Raw genomic sequence first — 18,349 nt, 5'->3', positions numbered from 1 at the left:
TTGGGAACAGGTGTAGGAAAGAACCCTTTTTTGTGTGTAGTCAAGGTGGGTGTGACCTCAGGGTGCACAAAACATCAAATGAAGAAAGTAATGGATACAAAACATCTGTGAAGAGAGCAGCCATTGGTAGGAAGGGGAATGCCTTAATGAAAATTGTGTCGAGATGGAAGGCCTCTTCCAAGTTCAGCTGCAGCAGGATTTGTCTCATGAGCTTCCCCAGACATTTCCTCAGTCAGAGAATTAGAAGTACCTGTGGAAGAATCCTGTCTCGCAGAGCCTGGTGCAGTCAAGCTGAGCAATGGGAGTGGGAGCCTCTCCAGGGCAGGTATTCAGGGAAAGAGCAAGGAATGTTGGTCCCTTCCTCAGCACAGGGAAGGGTGTCCCTCAGTGCCACTTGGCACAGACATGCTGGGGCACAGCCATTCTGCCTGTGGGGCTGGCTTTGTGTAAGCCCTGGGCTGGTGGAGGCAGCCCCACCTGCCCTGCCCTGTTCACCCAGGGGCTGTGGCCCAGCCTCTGGTTTGGCCTGTCTCACAAGTCTCAGCTGGGCAAAAACTGTGCCCTGGGGATCTGGCACTCTTGCCGAGGGCCTCTGGAATGGTGGGTATGTGGGATCTGTGATGTACACAGCTCCTTGCACTGCTCACCTTTGCTGCCACACCAAAGCAGGAGAATGGGGCTGCCCCAGGCCTGGGAATCATCCTGCTCATGGTTGTTACCATGCTCTGTCAATACATTGGTGCTTCAGCCTGACCCCACTGCCTTTCACAGCTCAGAAATGTCTGCAGCAGATTGACATGGGAGCTGCCAGGGTCTCTCCTGCAAAGGAGCTGAAATGTGCAGTGGAACTGGGTCCATCTGTTGAGGTGCTTTATGCACTTGCCTGAAGCAGTAGACCAGGCTGGACTGAATTACACACTGCCCTTCCCCACTGTCTGCTGAGCTTATATGCCAGTCTTCAACAAGAAGATCCCAGGAAACCCTTCAATCGTGGTGCCAACTAACCTGGATCTTTCTCAGGTTGTCAGAGTCCAGTTCTATCCCTCTCCCAAGTGTGTGTTGGAGATGGTGTTTGTTAGCTATCCTTCCAAACAGTCATAAGGCAGGACCCAAAATCTTGGATGTGAACTGAAAGCAGGAGCTAATCCTCCTGTGACACTGTCTAGTGGAGTGACAGCTCATGGCAAATGACTTGAGACAATTCTTCAATGCTTTTAGCATGTCCCTCACCCCGATCATGGAATTCCTGGTGCACTTTTCTATCGCTCAGTGAAGCCAGTACAGGGAACCAGAGAAAATTGTTCATCAGAAGATGTGACTTGTGGGCAGAAATAATGAAAGACTTGTCGCCTCTTTAATTTGCATATGTGTTGGGGCTGGAAAAGGTGTGGGTGTGTTGTTTCTGTGGTCATGCATCCCACTGTAATCTTTCACCAATTATTTCCAGACTTCAACTACCTTTTCAGGTCTGAATGGCTGTGCTAAGTTCCTGGGATTAATTTGTGGTAGGTGTCCCTGTGGCTACAGTGCTCCACTCTCCTACCACCTTCTATTCTGGGCAGATGGTGAAAGCAGTGCAAAGTTGGATGTGAGAGCTCTGTGCTGCTCCTGGTGCCTGCTTCACTTCATGTGAGCTTCAGAGAGATTTATTTGCTGTGAAATCAATAGGGTCTCCCTCTGAAAGCACTTGTAGATGGGACTAGTGAGTTTCCCTTTGGAGCTCTGGCTAAGAATGACTCCTTCATGTGCCAAACTTGGACCACACAGTTTCCTCTTGCTGAGGAAGAATAATAGCTCTCACCTTTAATATGAAGATTACAGAACAGTTTATATATAAAACACTAATGAATCATACTAATACTCCCACTATAAAAATAATTATATTATCCACTCCTTCTTTCATACAGATTCAAGCCTCAAGATTAAATGACTTTCCTGTCTCACTTTGAGATCTGGGTACAGAACCTGTGAGACTAAAGTGTCATTCCAGTCTTTTAACTGGAGGATTTTGCTGTAACCAGTTAACCTTGTATTTGTCAATCTGTCATGCACTTCTTTTCCTTAACATCTTGCCCCTAATGCAGGGAGTAAAAAACCCATCCAGTTTTACAGTGAAAGTATCATCTGGGAGAAGAGAGCAGCAATAGGTTTAGGACTCCTTTCTGGTTCTGTGTGTCCTGAAGGCAGAGCTAGGCACAAGCAGTAGGCCGGTCATACGAGATGTCTGTTTTGCTGGGGAGGGTGAGGCTCCAGGGCAGACATGACATTGTCCTGCTGTGGGAAGAGCACAGAGAGGTCAGGCTGGGCATTGGCAGGTGGAGATTGCTATCCTAATACAGAAGCAAGCAAAGTGCTGGACCTTGGACTGCCTTGCAAGGGATAGGGAATGGGGTGTGTACCCTGGCTGGGATGAACTGGCTGGAAGGATGTGCATGGGCTTGTGTCCTTCACCTTCCCCTTGACCTGAGCAGCACCACTGCTGCTCCGAGTGCTCCCAGCATAGTGACAGGAGCACAGTTGTGAGCCTGTGCAACTCTACGGCTTTCTATCTGTATCAAAGCTAAGTCCAGTGCTTCCAGGAGTGCAGGTTAGCACCTCTTTCAGGCAATGTCCCTTGCAGTCCCATTCATAAGTGATAAAAACATATCCATCCCAACTCTGGAGTGCAAAAGATGCTAGTAAGGAGTAGTCCTTCTACTCAAGGCAGTACCTGGTATTTATATAGGATTGCCTTTTTTCTTCCCCTGTCTGGGCCTATGGATATATTTTTACTGCCTAGAAATTCAGCCTCCTTACTGTCCATCAAAAGAGAATTTGAACCTGCTTTGAAGTATCCCCTAGCTTGCTTCATCCTTGAGCCAGCATTTCAGAAGCACTGTGGAGGGACAGTTTAATGTGTCAGTATAAACTCAGCTGTTTTGTCCTGCCTGCAAGAACTTTGGATCTGCAAGACTCCTGTCAAGAATATTGTATTATGGAGAAGACAATTATCTCTCTCAGGATGAGCAGTATTTGGCTGCTTTTACTCTGGGAAAGGTAACTATGGCTGAAGGCATATACTTTACCATGTCTGACCTAGAAAATGCCAAAATGGTTGTCTATAGCCTTAGTGCTTTATAAACTTTGCTGTATAAGACACAGAAATATATTATTTGTCTTCTGTTGTCTCATCCTGAAATATGTTCACCTGTCATGTTTTAGATTGTAGACAGGGGAAGATGGAGAGGGCAAACAAGGACAAAAGAATAAATTCCAGCTAGTACAAGCTGTTGCCATAGTTTGTGACTTAAGTATCTTCAAGTTGATGTGAGTTGCAGCCCTTTTCCTTCCATGGCACAACAATTTTATCCCGGGGAAGAATTTTAAAAAACTCCTAGAAAACTACCTTTGTAGCTTTTCTCTTTCACAAATACAAAATGAGTTACTTAGGGACACAGAGGTGATGGAAAAGACCTCTTTAAGTGTTTCCCTAAACAGGAGGAAAAATGCAAAACAAACCACAGACTGCGTCCATAGGCTCAGTGCGTCCCTGTACGACATTCCTGAGGCTTACCTGCTATTGAGAGGCAGTGGTGCTACACAGAGCTTGCCAACAATGAATGGCTCATCCTTGCTCCAAAAAAGATTCTTGGGGATATACTTGAGGGTCACAGTGTTTATCTGGCAGAGGGGAACTCGGTGGGCCAGCAGCCGTTTGCCTGTCTCCTGGTCCTTGGGTCTGCAAGGCAGGATGAGAGATGTGAGGGATGTGTTCAGCCAGCCTGCAGACACAGTCCACATGCACATCCATGGAAACACTGGAGGAATCTGCAGTGTTATTGTGAAGCCCTCACATAACAAAATGGAGTGAGAAGACTCGTCTGTCAAAACAAGGCATTGCATGAGCATCTTACAGGCTGTCTCTCCATGTTTATCTCTGTATTCAGGAATATTGCTGTATAAATAGCCTTCCTTCCATCACCAACTCTTCTTACTGTTGTGTATGGATTTAAACACTGCTCAGCTTGCCACAGAGAGGTAAGCAGAAGATAAGTCAACATCTATGAAATGGTGAATGGCATGGATGGGTATCAGTACATAAACTGGGGTCTTCCAAGAAATCTAAGAGGTGTCAGGCTCAAAAAGGATGCCCACTGCACAGAGTACCACTCCTTTCCAGCTGTTAAAATCCTTGCTTTGGGATGTTGTGAATGCCAGGAAGTTTATATGACTATACAAGTCAAGGGACGGGGACTGGACAGGTTTGTGGAATACAAAAGCTAATAAGGATAATGATCTCATCTTTGGCTCTGAAAGTCCCTGAGATATAACTAGACATAGGGAAACTTTTTGGGGAAGTATTGCTTCATACTTACACAGAGGTTTTTTTTTATACTCTTCTGTAGCTACTTGCTTTTGATCATGTTGAAGGTGGGATGTTTGGATAGAGAGACCTTTGTCTGTCCCTATGCTCTTACCCAGTCATTGTGAGCTGAGAAGTGACAGAGGTTTGGTAATGAGCTAATGACCAGAGCCCAGTGAGTTGTGTGCCACAGATCTGTGCTGCCCAGGTATTTTAAGTCCCTGCTATGGAGTCCATCCAGGGGGCTTTGCATTTGATCTATTTGGCACCTCCTAGAGCATGGAGATCACTGATTTCCTTGTACTCATGAAGAATGACGTGTGCAGCTGGTTTGGCACAGTCCCAGAACCACCTGGGTGACTGTCTGATCAGAAACATGATGGCAGGGGAAGGGGAGAGGTGACAAAAGGGTCAGGAAGAGCCTACAATTGTGCTAACCAAAGTAACTCTCAGGCAAGGGCTGACAGCAGCACTCACAGCAGCCAACCCACACCAGCACACCCAATCCCTCCCCTAGACTGCAGCAGTGGTTGCTGGGCTTTGTGTGTCTGTGTCTGGCTTGAAGCTGCTAAAAGTAAGAGGCATGGCAAAATTGTGGTTATAATAGTAAAGAATGGATAGTGAATAGAGGCCATCTCTCTATGGCACATTGTCCATGGACAGAGGAATACAGTACAGGTAACCATGTTGAAAGAGCCACTCTGGGACTGACACTTGGTCTGATCCTGCACAGCGTTTGGGTGGATTTATGAGACTTGGCTGGCTTCAGAGGTATGTTTCCTTGGATATGGGGGATGATGTCATGTGATGTGTAAGCACACAGCAGTTCAGCTGGGAAGTGTCCTGTGTAACAGACTCCCACTCATCAGGCCCATGTCACCTACCAAAGCTTGGGGACATGTCTTTTGGGGCATTCTGAGCAACATGTGGGAAGGAGTAAGATTGGAATGGATATTTGGGAGAGGAGACGAGAAGGGCAGTTTGAGGCAAGAGACAGCCATGTGAGTCCTTTGCCGAAGGTCTGAGAGTAGCTGAACACTCCCAAGTAAGTCCCTCTGCACTTCTGGGAAACTGCAGGATGACATGACAGATCATCTGAGATAAGTCACTGATCGATCAGTGTCTCAACTGTGATGTGAGGATCTATGTTTAGATGCCCATTTGATACTCTGAACCTGACTGCACTGGAAGGCTGAGCTTTGCCTACAGCAGGGAAATTTGCCCTTTGCTACTAGTGGGAAATAAAATGGATATCTTCAATTTTATACTCCCAAATCTGTAGGTTTATTGCTGTAAGCAATTTTTTCAGTGTAGCCTTGTGCTTCTAAGAAAGGCATTTAAGAGAAGCACAGCTGCTGCTCCCCCCCGCAGGGCATCCATGGCTCCGCTCCCTGCTCTAACTCCACTGTCTCATTAAAACCGGAGGGTACAGCAAAGCCTCGGGATTGCCTGCCTGGCTCACTTCTTTTGCCTCCAGCGCTCACATGCCTCCTGCTGGACTCCCACTAAACCTAGTGTCCGACAGCTGCCGGTGGGAGCGCCGCACGGGTCCTGGTCTGTCCTGGGCTCTACTATTTCTTCCCTCCTGCTTCTGTGGAAAAGGCAGATTTGGCTTCCAAACCAGGAAGAGTTGGACGGACTGAGCTCCACCAGGCTGGAGTACAAACCCAAATTGTGATGCCTGGCTGGAAATCTGTGACCAAGCATCTGCGTCACTCTGGAAAGTACCCTGGAGTGTGGCTTCCCCTTCCCCATTTCTCCCCCCTGCCTCCTGGTGCCCATGACTGAATCAGCAACACAATTAGCTCCAGGTCACAATATTTTGTCTTAGCAGTAAGGACTGTGTGGGAGCCAGCACTGGGACCCCTGTGATCCCGGGAGAGCAGGCTGGGACTCTTTAGCAGGCTGCTTTCCTGCTTCCTGAGGCAGCCAGCAGCATGTGCTAGCTGCATTGTGCTTCCCAGTCCAGAGCAATGGGCAAGGAGTAGGAAGAAGACTCTGGGGAACTTGTTGGGGTGGGGAGATCCCCTGGTGCCAAGAGCTGTGGAAGCTGTGGAGTCTGATCTTTTAATTCAGACACAGTCTGGTGGAGGGTGGTGCTTTCAAGAGGCATCTTTCTGTCTACACAGTGTATCTTGGTCCCCTGCCCCTTGCTTTTGCCTGCAATGGGAGTGAGAGCATTGCTGCCTTACTGCAGAGGCAACAAGTATTAACACATTTCTGACTATGCTGAGGTGCACTTGTCTCCTCTTTGCAACTGCTGCCCTCTTGGGCATCAAGAGAGATGTCTAAGCCACCAAGTCCATCCCCCTGGAGCCTCTGGTGGATTGGGGTCCTGCTGTAAGCACCCCCTGTCTGCCAGAGCAGGGCTAATAACTATCTGACAGTGACTGCAGGTTGAAGTGGAGCCAGGTCAGGGTATGGTGTGGAAAAGGAACTGGTGTAGCCACACATAAGTATGCAAATCTGGGACTCTCAGGGTGTTCCTGCTGCTTTGTGCACTTGGGAAAGACATGGACCCAGTAAGGGTTACTGAGTAATGGTAGCACGTGCCTGATTCTTGAAGGCATTTAAGGAAAATGTGGAGGGACTCGAGAAACACGGTTGTGGTTCATCACTCAGGAAAATACACCGTTGTTGTGCTTCTCCTGGACTGGGATAAACATCCATATTCATGGAGCTGGGAAAAACAGGCCAGAAGCATGCACTGTCACTCACATGGTGATCTTTGCTGTGTCCTTGGTGCTGTTGCTGCTGAAACTGATCTCAATGCTGGTGACTCTGTTTCTTTTCTTCTGCAGCTGGAACTCAACCAGGCTGTGGTGGACTGAGCAAGAAGCAAAGAATGTGGGTGTGAGGACGTGTACTATCTGTAGGTCCTGCCCATGACAGAAGAGGGGCTCTAGCACTCCTTCCCTGGCCCCAGCAGAAAAGAGAACAGACACAGGAAAGAAATAAGTCTCTGTGCAATGTGAGGCACGGGGGGCATGTCTGTATAGCCCCAGTGTGAAGAGACAGGCATTTTCAATCCCTTGTACTTCAGCCCTGAAACACATGTGGCTGTGTTAGCTCAGGGCTGTGCCCACACTAACAAATCCATTGGAAAGGGCTTTATGGAGGAGATGTGCAGGGTTATTGCTCTTCAGTGCTGTGTCTCAGACCCCATGGCCCACAGCAGCTGACTCTGATGGGGCAGAGTGCTGTAACTACCTGGGCTCCTCAGAGGATCTGCCTGACTGGCCAAAACCCTCTGGCTCCTTTTTCTCTCATGCTACTTACCACAGAATGGGGCTGAAGGACTGGTCATTAAAAAAACTTTCACTTCCTGGGGCAGCCTGCTCATGTTGACACCTGCCTGCTCCAGCAGGCCTGCAGGGGGAAATAAAGTCAGTGCAGGGAAAGCCATGAATGACAGAACAGAAATATAAGTAAATATAACAGAAATATAGTACATATCAGTCACCTTCTTTTCGCCCTGCCTGACTCCCCTGTCTTGGAGAACAGGTCCCTTTCTTATACCAGTGCAAATCAGAGCAAGTACAAGTTTTTGGTCTCTGACAGGTTAACATTCCCTCAGAAAACCTCCTCTGGCTACCCCAGGTAATCATCCCCAGAGAAACTCTTGGTGGCTTTCTTTTCATTCCTCTGCCAACAAACTTTGCTGTCAGCTGCATCTGTGCAAAATGAGCAAGACTTAAGACTACCAAGTCAGGAGATGTTAATGACAGTGCAAACACAAGGGAGATTGAATTCATTGGTCAAATGAGGAAGCCACCATAACTCGTGGCCTGCATCATTGAATAGCTGGCAAAATGGTTTGGTGAGGTGGGGAGAGGTGGCTGATCTGAGAGAACCTATACCAAAAAAGGCCTCTCTTTATGTTCCTCTGGTACCATACTGCAAATTGCAGCAGAGGACACTTCCTTTCCTCATGTCACAGCCCAGTTTCAGAAGCCTAAAAGAGGCACCTATTACTTTCTCCCAGTCCAAAGAGTTCATCCTTGGGGTGACCATGGCAGAAATTTATGAAAAAGAGGTGACTCAGCAATACTGAGTGGTGTAGAAGAATGGGACTTCAGGCTTGAACTAAAATTTCCAGCTGCTTTGCTAAACAAACTTTTTTTTGAGCTGATTGCCTATTGATTCTGGATGGCAATTCTAGAAACTCTCTTTCAACACATATCTGGGCCCTAGGAAATGTTTAAAGATCAGAAATGTTCAAGATTTTGCTATTCTACCCTGGTCAATATATGAGTTTTATAATGTATCTACAGAAGCCTGAAAACAAAACAGCATGCCACTCTTCCCAAACAGATCCAAAGCAAATCCTGCTCGGGGAAATCTGGACTACATCCTGTGCTCTGCACTGACACCATCAGGAATGTATTGCCATCTGCTCTGGGCAGGTCTCGTGCTGGCACTGTACCTATTCTGGGACAGGAGGACAGGAAGGGTTTTGCACAATCCAGGCAATGACCATTTAGAAAATCTTGATGACTTGCACAGGGGAAGCCCACGATGGGACAGGGGTGGCTCAAGGCACTGATGTAGAGATGCACGGCCCGCATGTGATCGCAGATCAGGAAGTTGTAGCCTGCAAGGAAAACATCAACCTGAGAAAAGCAGCCATGAGTCTTCCTGGCAGCTTCAGCCTTTTTGCTAATTCCCAAGGAGCTGGGAGTGAAGGTACACTGCTACTGCAGTGATGACCTTCCCATTAATAACATTTTGCAGGGCATCTCTGTGGCTGCAAGCCCAGATCCCACTGCAAGAAAAGTTCTGCAGGAAGTTAGAAGTGTTTCTGTCTCTCAGACTGAGTCCCTTGGAAAAGAGGGACCACAGGGCTGTCATGTTTCTGTCAGTGTCCCATCAATCAGGCCATCAATCAAGCTCTCTGTAAGGGGGTGCAGCAGCTTTGACTCCCACCTGCACTGAAACCCCAGCTATGGGAAATGAGGTAACATAGGTGTCTCAGGAAAGATGACCCTCAATGCAGCTGACTCATACAGAACATATTTGAATGTTAATGAGTCCACACTGTTTACTGTGGAAAGTCCTCTTGTCTAGAAGAAAAGGACAGTAATTGTACAAACTGTCTCTCTGAGTAGACACAACTTCCAGCATGAAAACAAAAAGCAGCTTTTGTTAGTGCTACCCGAGAGCCTTTCTAGCAGTCACCTCTACAGAAGCTAGGGTGTTGTGCCTCAGAGAAGCATCATCAAAATCACATCTCTTGACAGCGGTGCTGCCAAGACACTTGATCTGTCTGTGATTTTAATGTCACTTGCTTCTTGTACTGCTGAGAAGAGATGTGGGCTGTGAATATGTTTGTCTCGCTTTGCTGACTGCCCTGGCTGTAGCAAGAGCTGCTTGCTAAACAGCATTTTCACAGTCTGCTAAATGGCCATGAAAGCTCTCAGCTTGGCCAGAGAGTGTTCTTACCTGCAGAGATGAACCGGGGGCATCCTGGCTGATCTTTGCCTCCATTGACAAAATAATCAATGTGGCCTACAGGAATCCGGATCCCGAAATCTGAAAGGAGGTGAAATGCCTCTTCATTCTCAGGCTTGGCTCTTCTGTAGCCTTTACCCTACATGTTGATGACAGGTCCCAATAACTGCTTGAGCATTAGTAGTACTGGAGCCAGCCCTAATGCTGGAGACATCAAGGCCAGATTTCCTGCTTCTGCATGTGCAGAAAATGCTCCAGGCCCTGCCATCAAAATGACTGGAAACTGTGTCTTAACCACCAGCTCAGCAGCTGTAGTTCCTGATTCTGTATAAGGGAGAACTAAACTGACCCCAGCCTTAATGTGGGATTGTGAAGGATGATTGAGAGTTGTGTTGGTAGAGGTTTTCATGGTCTCCAGGCAAAAGGTGTGGCTCAAAGGCACCACATTATTCTCTAGCACTTGTTCTGCCTATGTAGATCCTACATTATTCTCTAGCACAGGTTCTGCCTATGTAGATCCTCAGCGCTTTAGAGAAGTTGCTCTGTTGTTGCACCAGCTTTTGGGTTGACCCTCTTACTTTCCAACAGCACTCTGGGTGGCACCTTTCTTACACCAGGCAGGAAAAAACAAAGTGAGGCTAGACCTATAAATTCCCTTCAGGCAGCAAAAGTCATGCTGAGCTGGTTCTGCACAAACTCACTCTGCTGTAGCAAACTCTGCCTGTCAAAGTGCTCTGGGGTATGAATTCATCATCAAAGCCTTTCTTAACAAGAAACTTCCTCAGAGTGAACTTGAACTCATAGAAGTTTGGCAAAAAAAGACACAATGACCTACAGACTCTTTAGCAACAATGATGTCAGGAGGAACAGAAGGCCAGGCTGAGGAAGAGGGCAGCCAGCTTACAGTCAGCATCAGTATGAATGGCTTCCACGAAGAGGGCATCCCCAGGATCCAGGCGTTCCTCGGGGCGGGCTCTGGTGTACTTAGGGCCTGCAGGATCCAGGGCTGTAACAAAATCAAACACCTCAACAAGTACTCTTCAGCCCCTCTCTTTCTTATTTCTGGACCAGTTATTTTATCTAAAACTTTAAAATAGTGCTAGGCAGATATAATAAATTTTTCCCAGGTCTCAGCAATTAAGCTCCAGAATAGTTTCTGCCAGCGCAAACTTCCACTGCAGCTTCCTTGCATTGTCCCCGCTGTTCCACACCCTTTTGGCAGTGTTTTAACTAGAGGTTTTATGCTGTAAAGCCATGACTGAGCCTTAAATAGCTCTAACAGAGGGGGTGTATAGTGTCTCTTGGAGTTTTGGTGAAGGAGAAAAAAACTTTTGAATGCCTTTCCAAGTTGTACTGTCATGTGTATTAGCACTGCAGTCTGAGAAATGTCACTGCAGATCAGCAGTGAATTCAGCACCCCCTAAATTCAGGCATTAACCAACTCAGGAATTACAGAAGTTTCATACTACCTAACAATTTTAAACCAAAGGGGCTTCCGAATCTTTCCCCACAAATAAAATTGGGTCTTTAGCAATCATCTACATTTTTGCCTGAAACTTGCTCCTAGAGCAACTTCTGTGGACTCAAAGGAACCCAGAAAAATATCCTTGGCAATACCAAGAGGCAGAGTTTTTTTTTTTCCTGAGGTTTATCCTGTTCTCATTTTATAGAAAAGTAACCTCACAAGACTTTTTTTCACTCTCCAGGCAACAATAGTTTAGGAACCAGGTGTGCTCCAGGTGCCAATTAACCTTGGAGCTGGCTGGTTTCACAGCCTTGGACTCAGTCTCATTAATTCTCCATGGAGAAAGCAGTATCAACAATATACAAATGGGCATGTCTGCATTTGTAGGGAGGGGAGAGGGAAGGAGGAAAAGAAGGAAAAAACCTTCTTTTCTGTTCTTTTTGTAAAAAAAAGCTAAAAAAAAGACTTTAGTGCTCTTTAATTTTGATAAGCACAAAAACCTGAGAGGTTCCCCACCCACTTGTACAGACCAAGTTGTAGCTAAAAGCTTTAAAAGATACTGAAAATTGTTATTTGGTGTGGCATAAAATTCTTAGTGAGGAGGCAGAAACCTAATATGAACATACACTTCAGCAAATTGTGGCTCTGGGGTCAAACTCCTCTGTGAGGAATTTGTGAGGAGGCAGGAGATGAGATCAGGCATATCTTGGGTCTAAGCCAACCTGTCTTCAGGATCCTAAATCTGAACTGGAATCTGCAATGCCCAGTGTGCCTATGAAATCACAGGATAAATAGGAATGTGGAAAAGGGATTGTATTTGAGCAGAGTTAAAAATTGAATAAATAAATCTACAGAGCTTCTATTACATGTGGACAACATATAGGGGAAGAGCGCTTAACCAAGGAGTTAATTACTGTGGTTTCATGGAAATGTGTCTGCTTCTGCTCATCTGAAGACATCACTGATCATACAATTCTAGTGCAGGACAGAGGCTACTCTAAATTTCTCCTAATGTAAACTTTGGTTCACAGCTTTAACAAGGACTCAACATGAATTTTTCCTCCTGTTAAGAAATGCCTGTACTTCATGCAGCATGGGTAGCTGTGAAAACTGAACTGACATTTCTCTGGACTGCCCAGCCAAGAGTGGAGTGAGACCCTTCCTGAGGATACCTCTGTGAGACAGACCAGCACGGGCTGAGGCAGCAGGAGTTGAAGCCACACTGCTGGAGACTTTGTCTGTTCCTTCGTAGTGGCATTCCCCTACTATCAAAATGAATCTCTGTTGGGGATTCCCAGAATTTAGTAAAACCCTTGACAATCTGATATGACATACAATGCAGCCCCACTTTGAGGAGGCATGATGGTGGTGGTGGTGTGTAGACTAGAGTCCTTCCAAAGTCTCTTCTTACCTAAATGATTCTGTGACTTTATTCATGATTCACTCCTGAAGGCTGAACAGGTCCTGAGTGCACCAAAACCTCTAAGTGACAGGATCAGCCTATAACCATTTTCCTCTGCAATTCCCCCAGTGGAGTCTCTTCCTCACACCTCTGGCTGTGGTTAAGGTCAGCTTTGTTTTTGGTACACTTGGGTGGCATTAGACCAGCTGCTGTGAAAACAGCCAGCTCGTGGGGGAGAACAGCAAGGAACTTCATCTGGGTCCTCCCAACGTTGGCTCAGGCTCTTGCATTTGTTCCTTGCCTGAGCTGTGTGGTAGGGATGCCATGCCCTGTCCTTTGCCTTGTTGGTCAGGCTCGGTCCTGACTTGACTTCCCAGCTTGGTCTTGGGCTTGCCTTATCCCTACAAACTAGACTGTGGATGACCCTGGTTCCTGTCACTGGACCTGCTCTGCTCTCCTGCCCAGACACAGAAGGACTCATCTCTTGTCTGTGAGGCCACTGCCCACCTTACCGAGAGTCCCCTTGGCTCTCAGCTCACATTTTCCTGCAGAGCAGCTCACTCCTGCTGCTCCCCCCACAACTGCATTGTGGGTTTTAATTCTAAGAACCACATGTGCATGCCATAATTTGGGAGCAAAGCTTCTGGGTGTTGTGGGCTTTCACTAGTAATGAGGGCTTGTACAATGCTAAGCTGGCACCAATTTGAAGAATGTAGCAAAGGTGGAAGAACCTTTTTGCAAACACTTGTGTCCCTTTGACAGCATGGAGGGGGCTGATGTTGGAAAGGTGCTGTCAGAACCTAGGAAGAAGCCCATAAGCTTGGATCTAGTGAGCCCTTATGAAATTGAAAGACCACTCTGAATTACTCCCTTTTCTTGCTCTTCCATTCTCTCTCCTGAAGGACAGGTGAGGACCCCAGGCTCAGAGTGGTGATACCTGTTATCCGTCCCAGGCGACCGCCGTGGAAGTGCCCCACCAGGCCCCCGACATGTGCTCCCAGGCTGACCCCAATGATGTGGATAGATGTCCCTGAGACTCCCAGGGCCTGCAGGGTGACAATAATGCAAATTACTGTTTCTGTAGCAGAGAGGTGAAATATCCTGTCCCAGCCCACACAGCAGCTCTAGAACTCTCCTAATGTGGGATTGCTTTTGAGGTGTACAGTGCAAAACCAAACACTCAAGGAAATGATGGATTGCACTTTCTGTTTTTCAAGACCTTTCTTCAGTTCCACAGATGCAAACCCAGCCCCAGACAGGTTGGTCAGCACTGCAAACATTTCATGGAGAGTTTACATGTTAACACAAGGATTCATCGCCCTGATTGCAGAAGTCTTGTTCGGCTGTGCCTTGCACGAACAGAACAGGACACATCTGGGTATTTCCACATACTGGGAAGTCTGTCTGAAGCCCAGAGAAAATATAATATGGCCTCAAATCTCACTCCCTCTAGCTTCCTGGACAAAATTTCTCAGCAGAAGAAGACTGTCCAGTGACTATGGATCTGAGCAGACCCAAGGCAGACTTTAGGTTTGTTCTGAACTGGAGAGGCAGCTGACAACTGCATTTTTTTTCCAGAAAATGTCAAAATTCCAAAGGAAGAAGAAAAATGGTGGCATGGTCAAACCTGGATTGAAAGAGGGAAAAAGGAAAAATCTGGAATAAAAAATCCACTTGTCCATCTCCTGGACAGAGCAGGTTGGGAGCAGCTCCCTGGCCATGCTCCCTGCATTAGAAATGCACAGAGGCTTACCAGGAGCTTGCTGATGAACTGTGAGATGGCGAGGGCCAGCTGTGTGACATTTTCCACTGCGGAGGGATAGTCTCCTGTAGACCCATAAACCCAGTCCACTGCGATCACATTCACCTGGCTGGTGTGCAGTATAGCTTGGACAAGCCCTTCAATCCAGGAAGGTTTGGTACCCAAAGCCCTGAGGAGTCACCAGAGACAAGGATGTTAGCTGTTCCCCAAGCAGGGCCTGTGCCACTGTGTTGTTCACTGGTGCTGGAGCTTCACATGCCTCAGAGGAGGCTGCCAGACAGTGGCTGGAAGTTATTTTTGGAGCCAGACACCCACACCTGGAATTTTTTTTTTTTTTTTTTTTTTTTGCTTCACCTGAAGTAAATGAGGTGACTGGGAACACCTGGATGCTTCTCTACTGCCACTGGCAGGAAGTCCTTGCCCAGATCACCTCGTCTTTCATTGCTACATTTTCTCATGTCTAGACAATCAAAAATAAGAATCTATACCAAAGAATTCCAGGAAAACCAAGGAAGCTCTGTTCTGCCCAGTTCCCCCATTGCCATCTGGTGAAGAGTGTGCTGTCTCACTTGAAGGCAACAGCTGGTTTTCTGAGAGGACCCTGCAGCATCTGCTGTGGTTTTATCCTGGTTTTCTATACACTTTCTATTCAGGCTTCTGCACTTCAAAACCAATGATACTATATGGTCACACCTGACTGAAAAATGGCAGAGAAGCTTGCAGAATGATGGCAGTTTAAAAGAAAAACCCAACTCCAATCCCAACACTTTCAAGAACCGAAGGATAGTCTGTCTGCTTGGGGTTCTAAATGGCTCATTAACCCAGGCTATTGGGCATGAAATCCAAGATGACAATTTAAAGGGACAAGAATCTTAAAAAAAAGAATTCTTAACTAAAAATGTTGAAAAAAGGAAAGAAAGAGCGAGAAAGATAAGATGAAAGAAAAGAAAAGAAAAGAAAAGAAAAGAAAAGAAAAGAAAAGAAAAGAAAAGAAAAGAAAAGAAAAGAAAAGAAAAGAAAAGAAAAGAAAAAAAGAAAAGAAAAGAAAAGAAATTTATACTAATTTCTAACTTATTTTTGGGCTCCAAAGGGTGTGAAGCACACACAAGAAAAGGCAACTGGTCACAAACTAAAGGAGTTCAAGTTGTGCTGTAATGTGGGGTATCTGCAGCATTTTCCACCAACAGCCTCCAATAAAATTCCTGGGTCCAGTTTGAGGCTGAGAATCCCAGTCTCTGCTCTTAGGAGCTGTTTTTCATGCAGCTATTTTGCTGGGGAGACAAGAAGGTCACACAAGCAGGACAGTTGCGTGCCAGCCCACCCAATGTTTGGGAATGCTCAGGCAGTGTTTAATTCACCAGTGAAAACTTAGTCACAGTGCAATTCTTTCTCTCACCTGAAGCCATGGATGATGATTTTGGTGTCCAGGCTGCTGTTGAAGCTGCAGTTCTTGATGTCATCATCAGCTGAAATCAGCTCTCCACAGCTGGGGCTTGAGGAAGTGAACAGAAGAAACTGGACCTTGAGTTTGCTGCCCCGTAGGAAGTTGGCTCTCTGGAAGTCTGTGCAGTGATGCTCTGAGAGTCTGTCTGTATTCCCTGCACAGGAGGGAGGGAGTGGCACATTTAGTCTGGGTCTGTGCAATGGGAAAAAACCACCCCTCATTCTAATTCATCAGGAAAACGAAGGTAGCAATTTCACTTCTATTGATAAAGATTAAAAGTATCTAGCATAAATTAAAATGAGACAAATCTGGAAACTTTACGCAACTGATAAAGTTGTTTCTGTCCTTTGATGGAATTCCATCTCTGTCTGGGAAAATAACCATGGATATCATACCAGCTTTGACTTCTGAGAGTTGTTTTACTATGAGGTGAGTGATATTTTGCTGGGTTTTTTTTAGCAAATTGGCCACCTACACCAGCTACTAAGTACATTTATGAGGTGGCTGTTAGATCTTTTTAAAAACAGGGTTGCTGACAGGTAGTCACCACTGAATGGGAATATTTCTATTCAAATTCTGGTAGGCCTAGTAGGAGGTACAAGTCTGACAATTGCATCAAAAATCCATAAATAAATATGAGAATGCTGATGATAAACATGAGAATGCTGATGAAAAAATATGTCAATGATAATTTCACAATTAATTAATTTACTTGATGAAAATGCTTTAAGAGAAGGAAAAGGTTGCTGCTGCAAGGCACTTTGAACTAGGCAGAAAAAAATAAACATCTGACCTGTAGCTCCTAAAACACCTGAGCAGATTTAGGCTAGAAGGCAAGGACAAAAGTTCAGCAGTGTGTGTCACTAGCAGTGCTACTTTAAGAGCTGGCATAGTGGCATCCTGCTGACAATACATGCACCTTCCCTTTTTGGATTGGAGGAGGTGAAGCAGCCTTAAATCTGACATACGATAAAATAATTATTCATTTATGTCTTTTTAAATCAAACAACCAACTTTCCAATTTCCCTCAGAAGGTACTTTGTACCAGCTAGACAAAAAAAAAAAGCCTACAGGTCAGCACAAAGGGGCAAGATTCAATATTCAGATTCCCCTAGAAGGATATGACTATCCCTCACTGTTGTTTATTTTGGTCTTCCTGGGCACTGACAAGGAAGAAAGAGATATTTTTAGAGATCAGCTTGGAAAAAATGTAGGCCATGAGCCAGTCTAAGTAGCAAAAGTGGGTCCAGAGCCAGCACGGCGAGTATCAGAAATGTCTTAAGATGAGGGGGATCATCAGTAAAGGTAAGGCAGGAAGTGCACTGCAGGTGATGTGGCACTGTAGATGTGATCACTGAGACAGTCTCATTCACAGTACAATTAAAGAAACAAATAGAAGTGTGGCTTTTGTTAATTTTTGTCTCAGCTAATGCAGATCTCACTTGCTGACCTTTTGAAGCAATGTGGTAAAGATGCCATTGCCAGAGGCCAAGTGGTCCCTTTTCCTTATACTTCAGGGATAGTTCTTGTAAATCAGGCTAATGGAATTAAATCACTGAGAGTGATTGAATCAAAGCACAAGAGAAGAAAGGACCATTCTTGCACTACTTTTTCCTCCCTGGCAACTAACAAGGTTATTGCCAGGACCTCTTGACATACAGCTTGTTTAGGGAGAATTGAATTCAGATCCTTTTCTGTAAAACCTTCAATCCCTTGCCAGGCACTCATGTTTTTCTTACCTGTTTGTGCTGAGCTGGGCAGCAAGAGGAGAGCAAGAACCATGAGCAGTTTTCTCTTCGGATCTTCAACCATCTTCCTGTTCATCCAGTACAAGTATAAGGATTGTGCAGGGGAAAAACAGCTGTGGTTAATGATCAGCTTGACTCTGTAATGATCAATCAGCCTGTGCACTTTTGGGAAAATGACCTAATTTGGATTTTGAGAAATTACCTCTGCTCTTATTTAACCATTAGTCAAAATTTGAAGCGGAGGCTTCACTGACTTTTTGGTTAAAGGAGATGCTGACCTTCCTTTCCTCCCTACCTCCCTTTCCTCAAGGGAAACTTCTCATTTCAGAAATCAGCCAGTGAAACCAGTCCCAGCAAGCGATAGAGTTACAGTGCTCTATCCTTGCTACCTAGACCTTTCTGCCAAATTCTGACTAGGGATGCTGGTTTATCACAAGGCTTCACAGTGAGTCCATGCCAGGAAGATTCATATCAGCCTTGCATCGTATTTTCCTACTGCATTGCTGTCTTTCCTGTATTTCTGCTTTTGGTCAGATACCTGTAACAGTCTAAATAAGGCAAAACAGTGGATTACATCTGAAGAGTGAGGAAAAGGCAGACTAAAATGTAACTGCTGGTCATATCACTATAACGTGCCCAGACTACATCTTTTAGGGTGGAGGCACCCTTCAGTACTGCACCAGCATCATAAGCATGCACATACTTCAAAAAGACCTTTGAATAAAAAACTTTTCC

At 45.8% G+C, this 18,349-nt stretch overlaps 1 protein-coding gene across 2 annotated transcripts; it reads right to left on the bottom strand.

The window, feature by feature from the left end:
* Positions 1-1,778: 1,778 nt before the first annotated feature.
* Positions 1,779-17,732, bottom strand: PLA1A (phospholipase A1 member A). 2 transcript variants are annotated; one of them, XM_009102581.4, is made up of 11 exons: positions 17,606-17,732; positions 15,819-16,020; positions 14,414-14,591; positions 13,598-13,706; positions 10,698-10,799; positions 9,785-9,874; positions 8,769-8,936; positions 7,622-7,711; positions 7,061-7,169; positions 3,554-3,718; positions 1,779-2,274 (listed from the first exon to the last, which is right to left on the bottom strand). In XM_009102581.4, the coding sequence occupies exons 1-11, from the start codon at positions 17,688-17,690 to the stop codon at positions 2,190-2,192; spliced, it is 1,383 nt and encodes a 460-aa protein (XP_009100829.3). In that variant the 5' UTR covers positions 17,691-17,732; the 3' UTR covers positions 1,779-2,189. The 2 variants fall into 2 exon arrangements, with proteins under 2 accessions (XP_009100829.3, XP_018763692.1); XM_018908147.3 differs by having other exon boundaries at positions 8,820-8,936.
* Between the last annotated feature and the right edge of the window lie 617 nt (positions 17,733-18,349).

Source organism: Serinus canaria, chromosome 1 (genome assembly GCF_022539315.1).
Source record: "Serinus canaria isolate serCan28SL12 chromosome 1, serCan2020, whole genome shotgun sequence".
NCBI classification, from domain to species: Eukaryota; Metazoa; Chordata; class Aves; order Passeriformes; family Fringillidae; genus Serinus; species Serinus canaria.
This window is presented reverse-complemented; position numbering and strand designations above follow the sequence as displayed.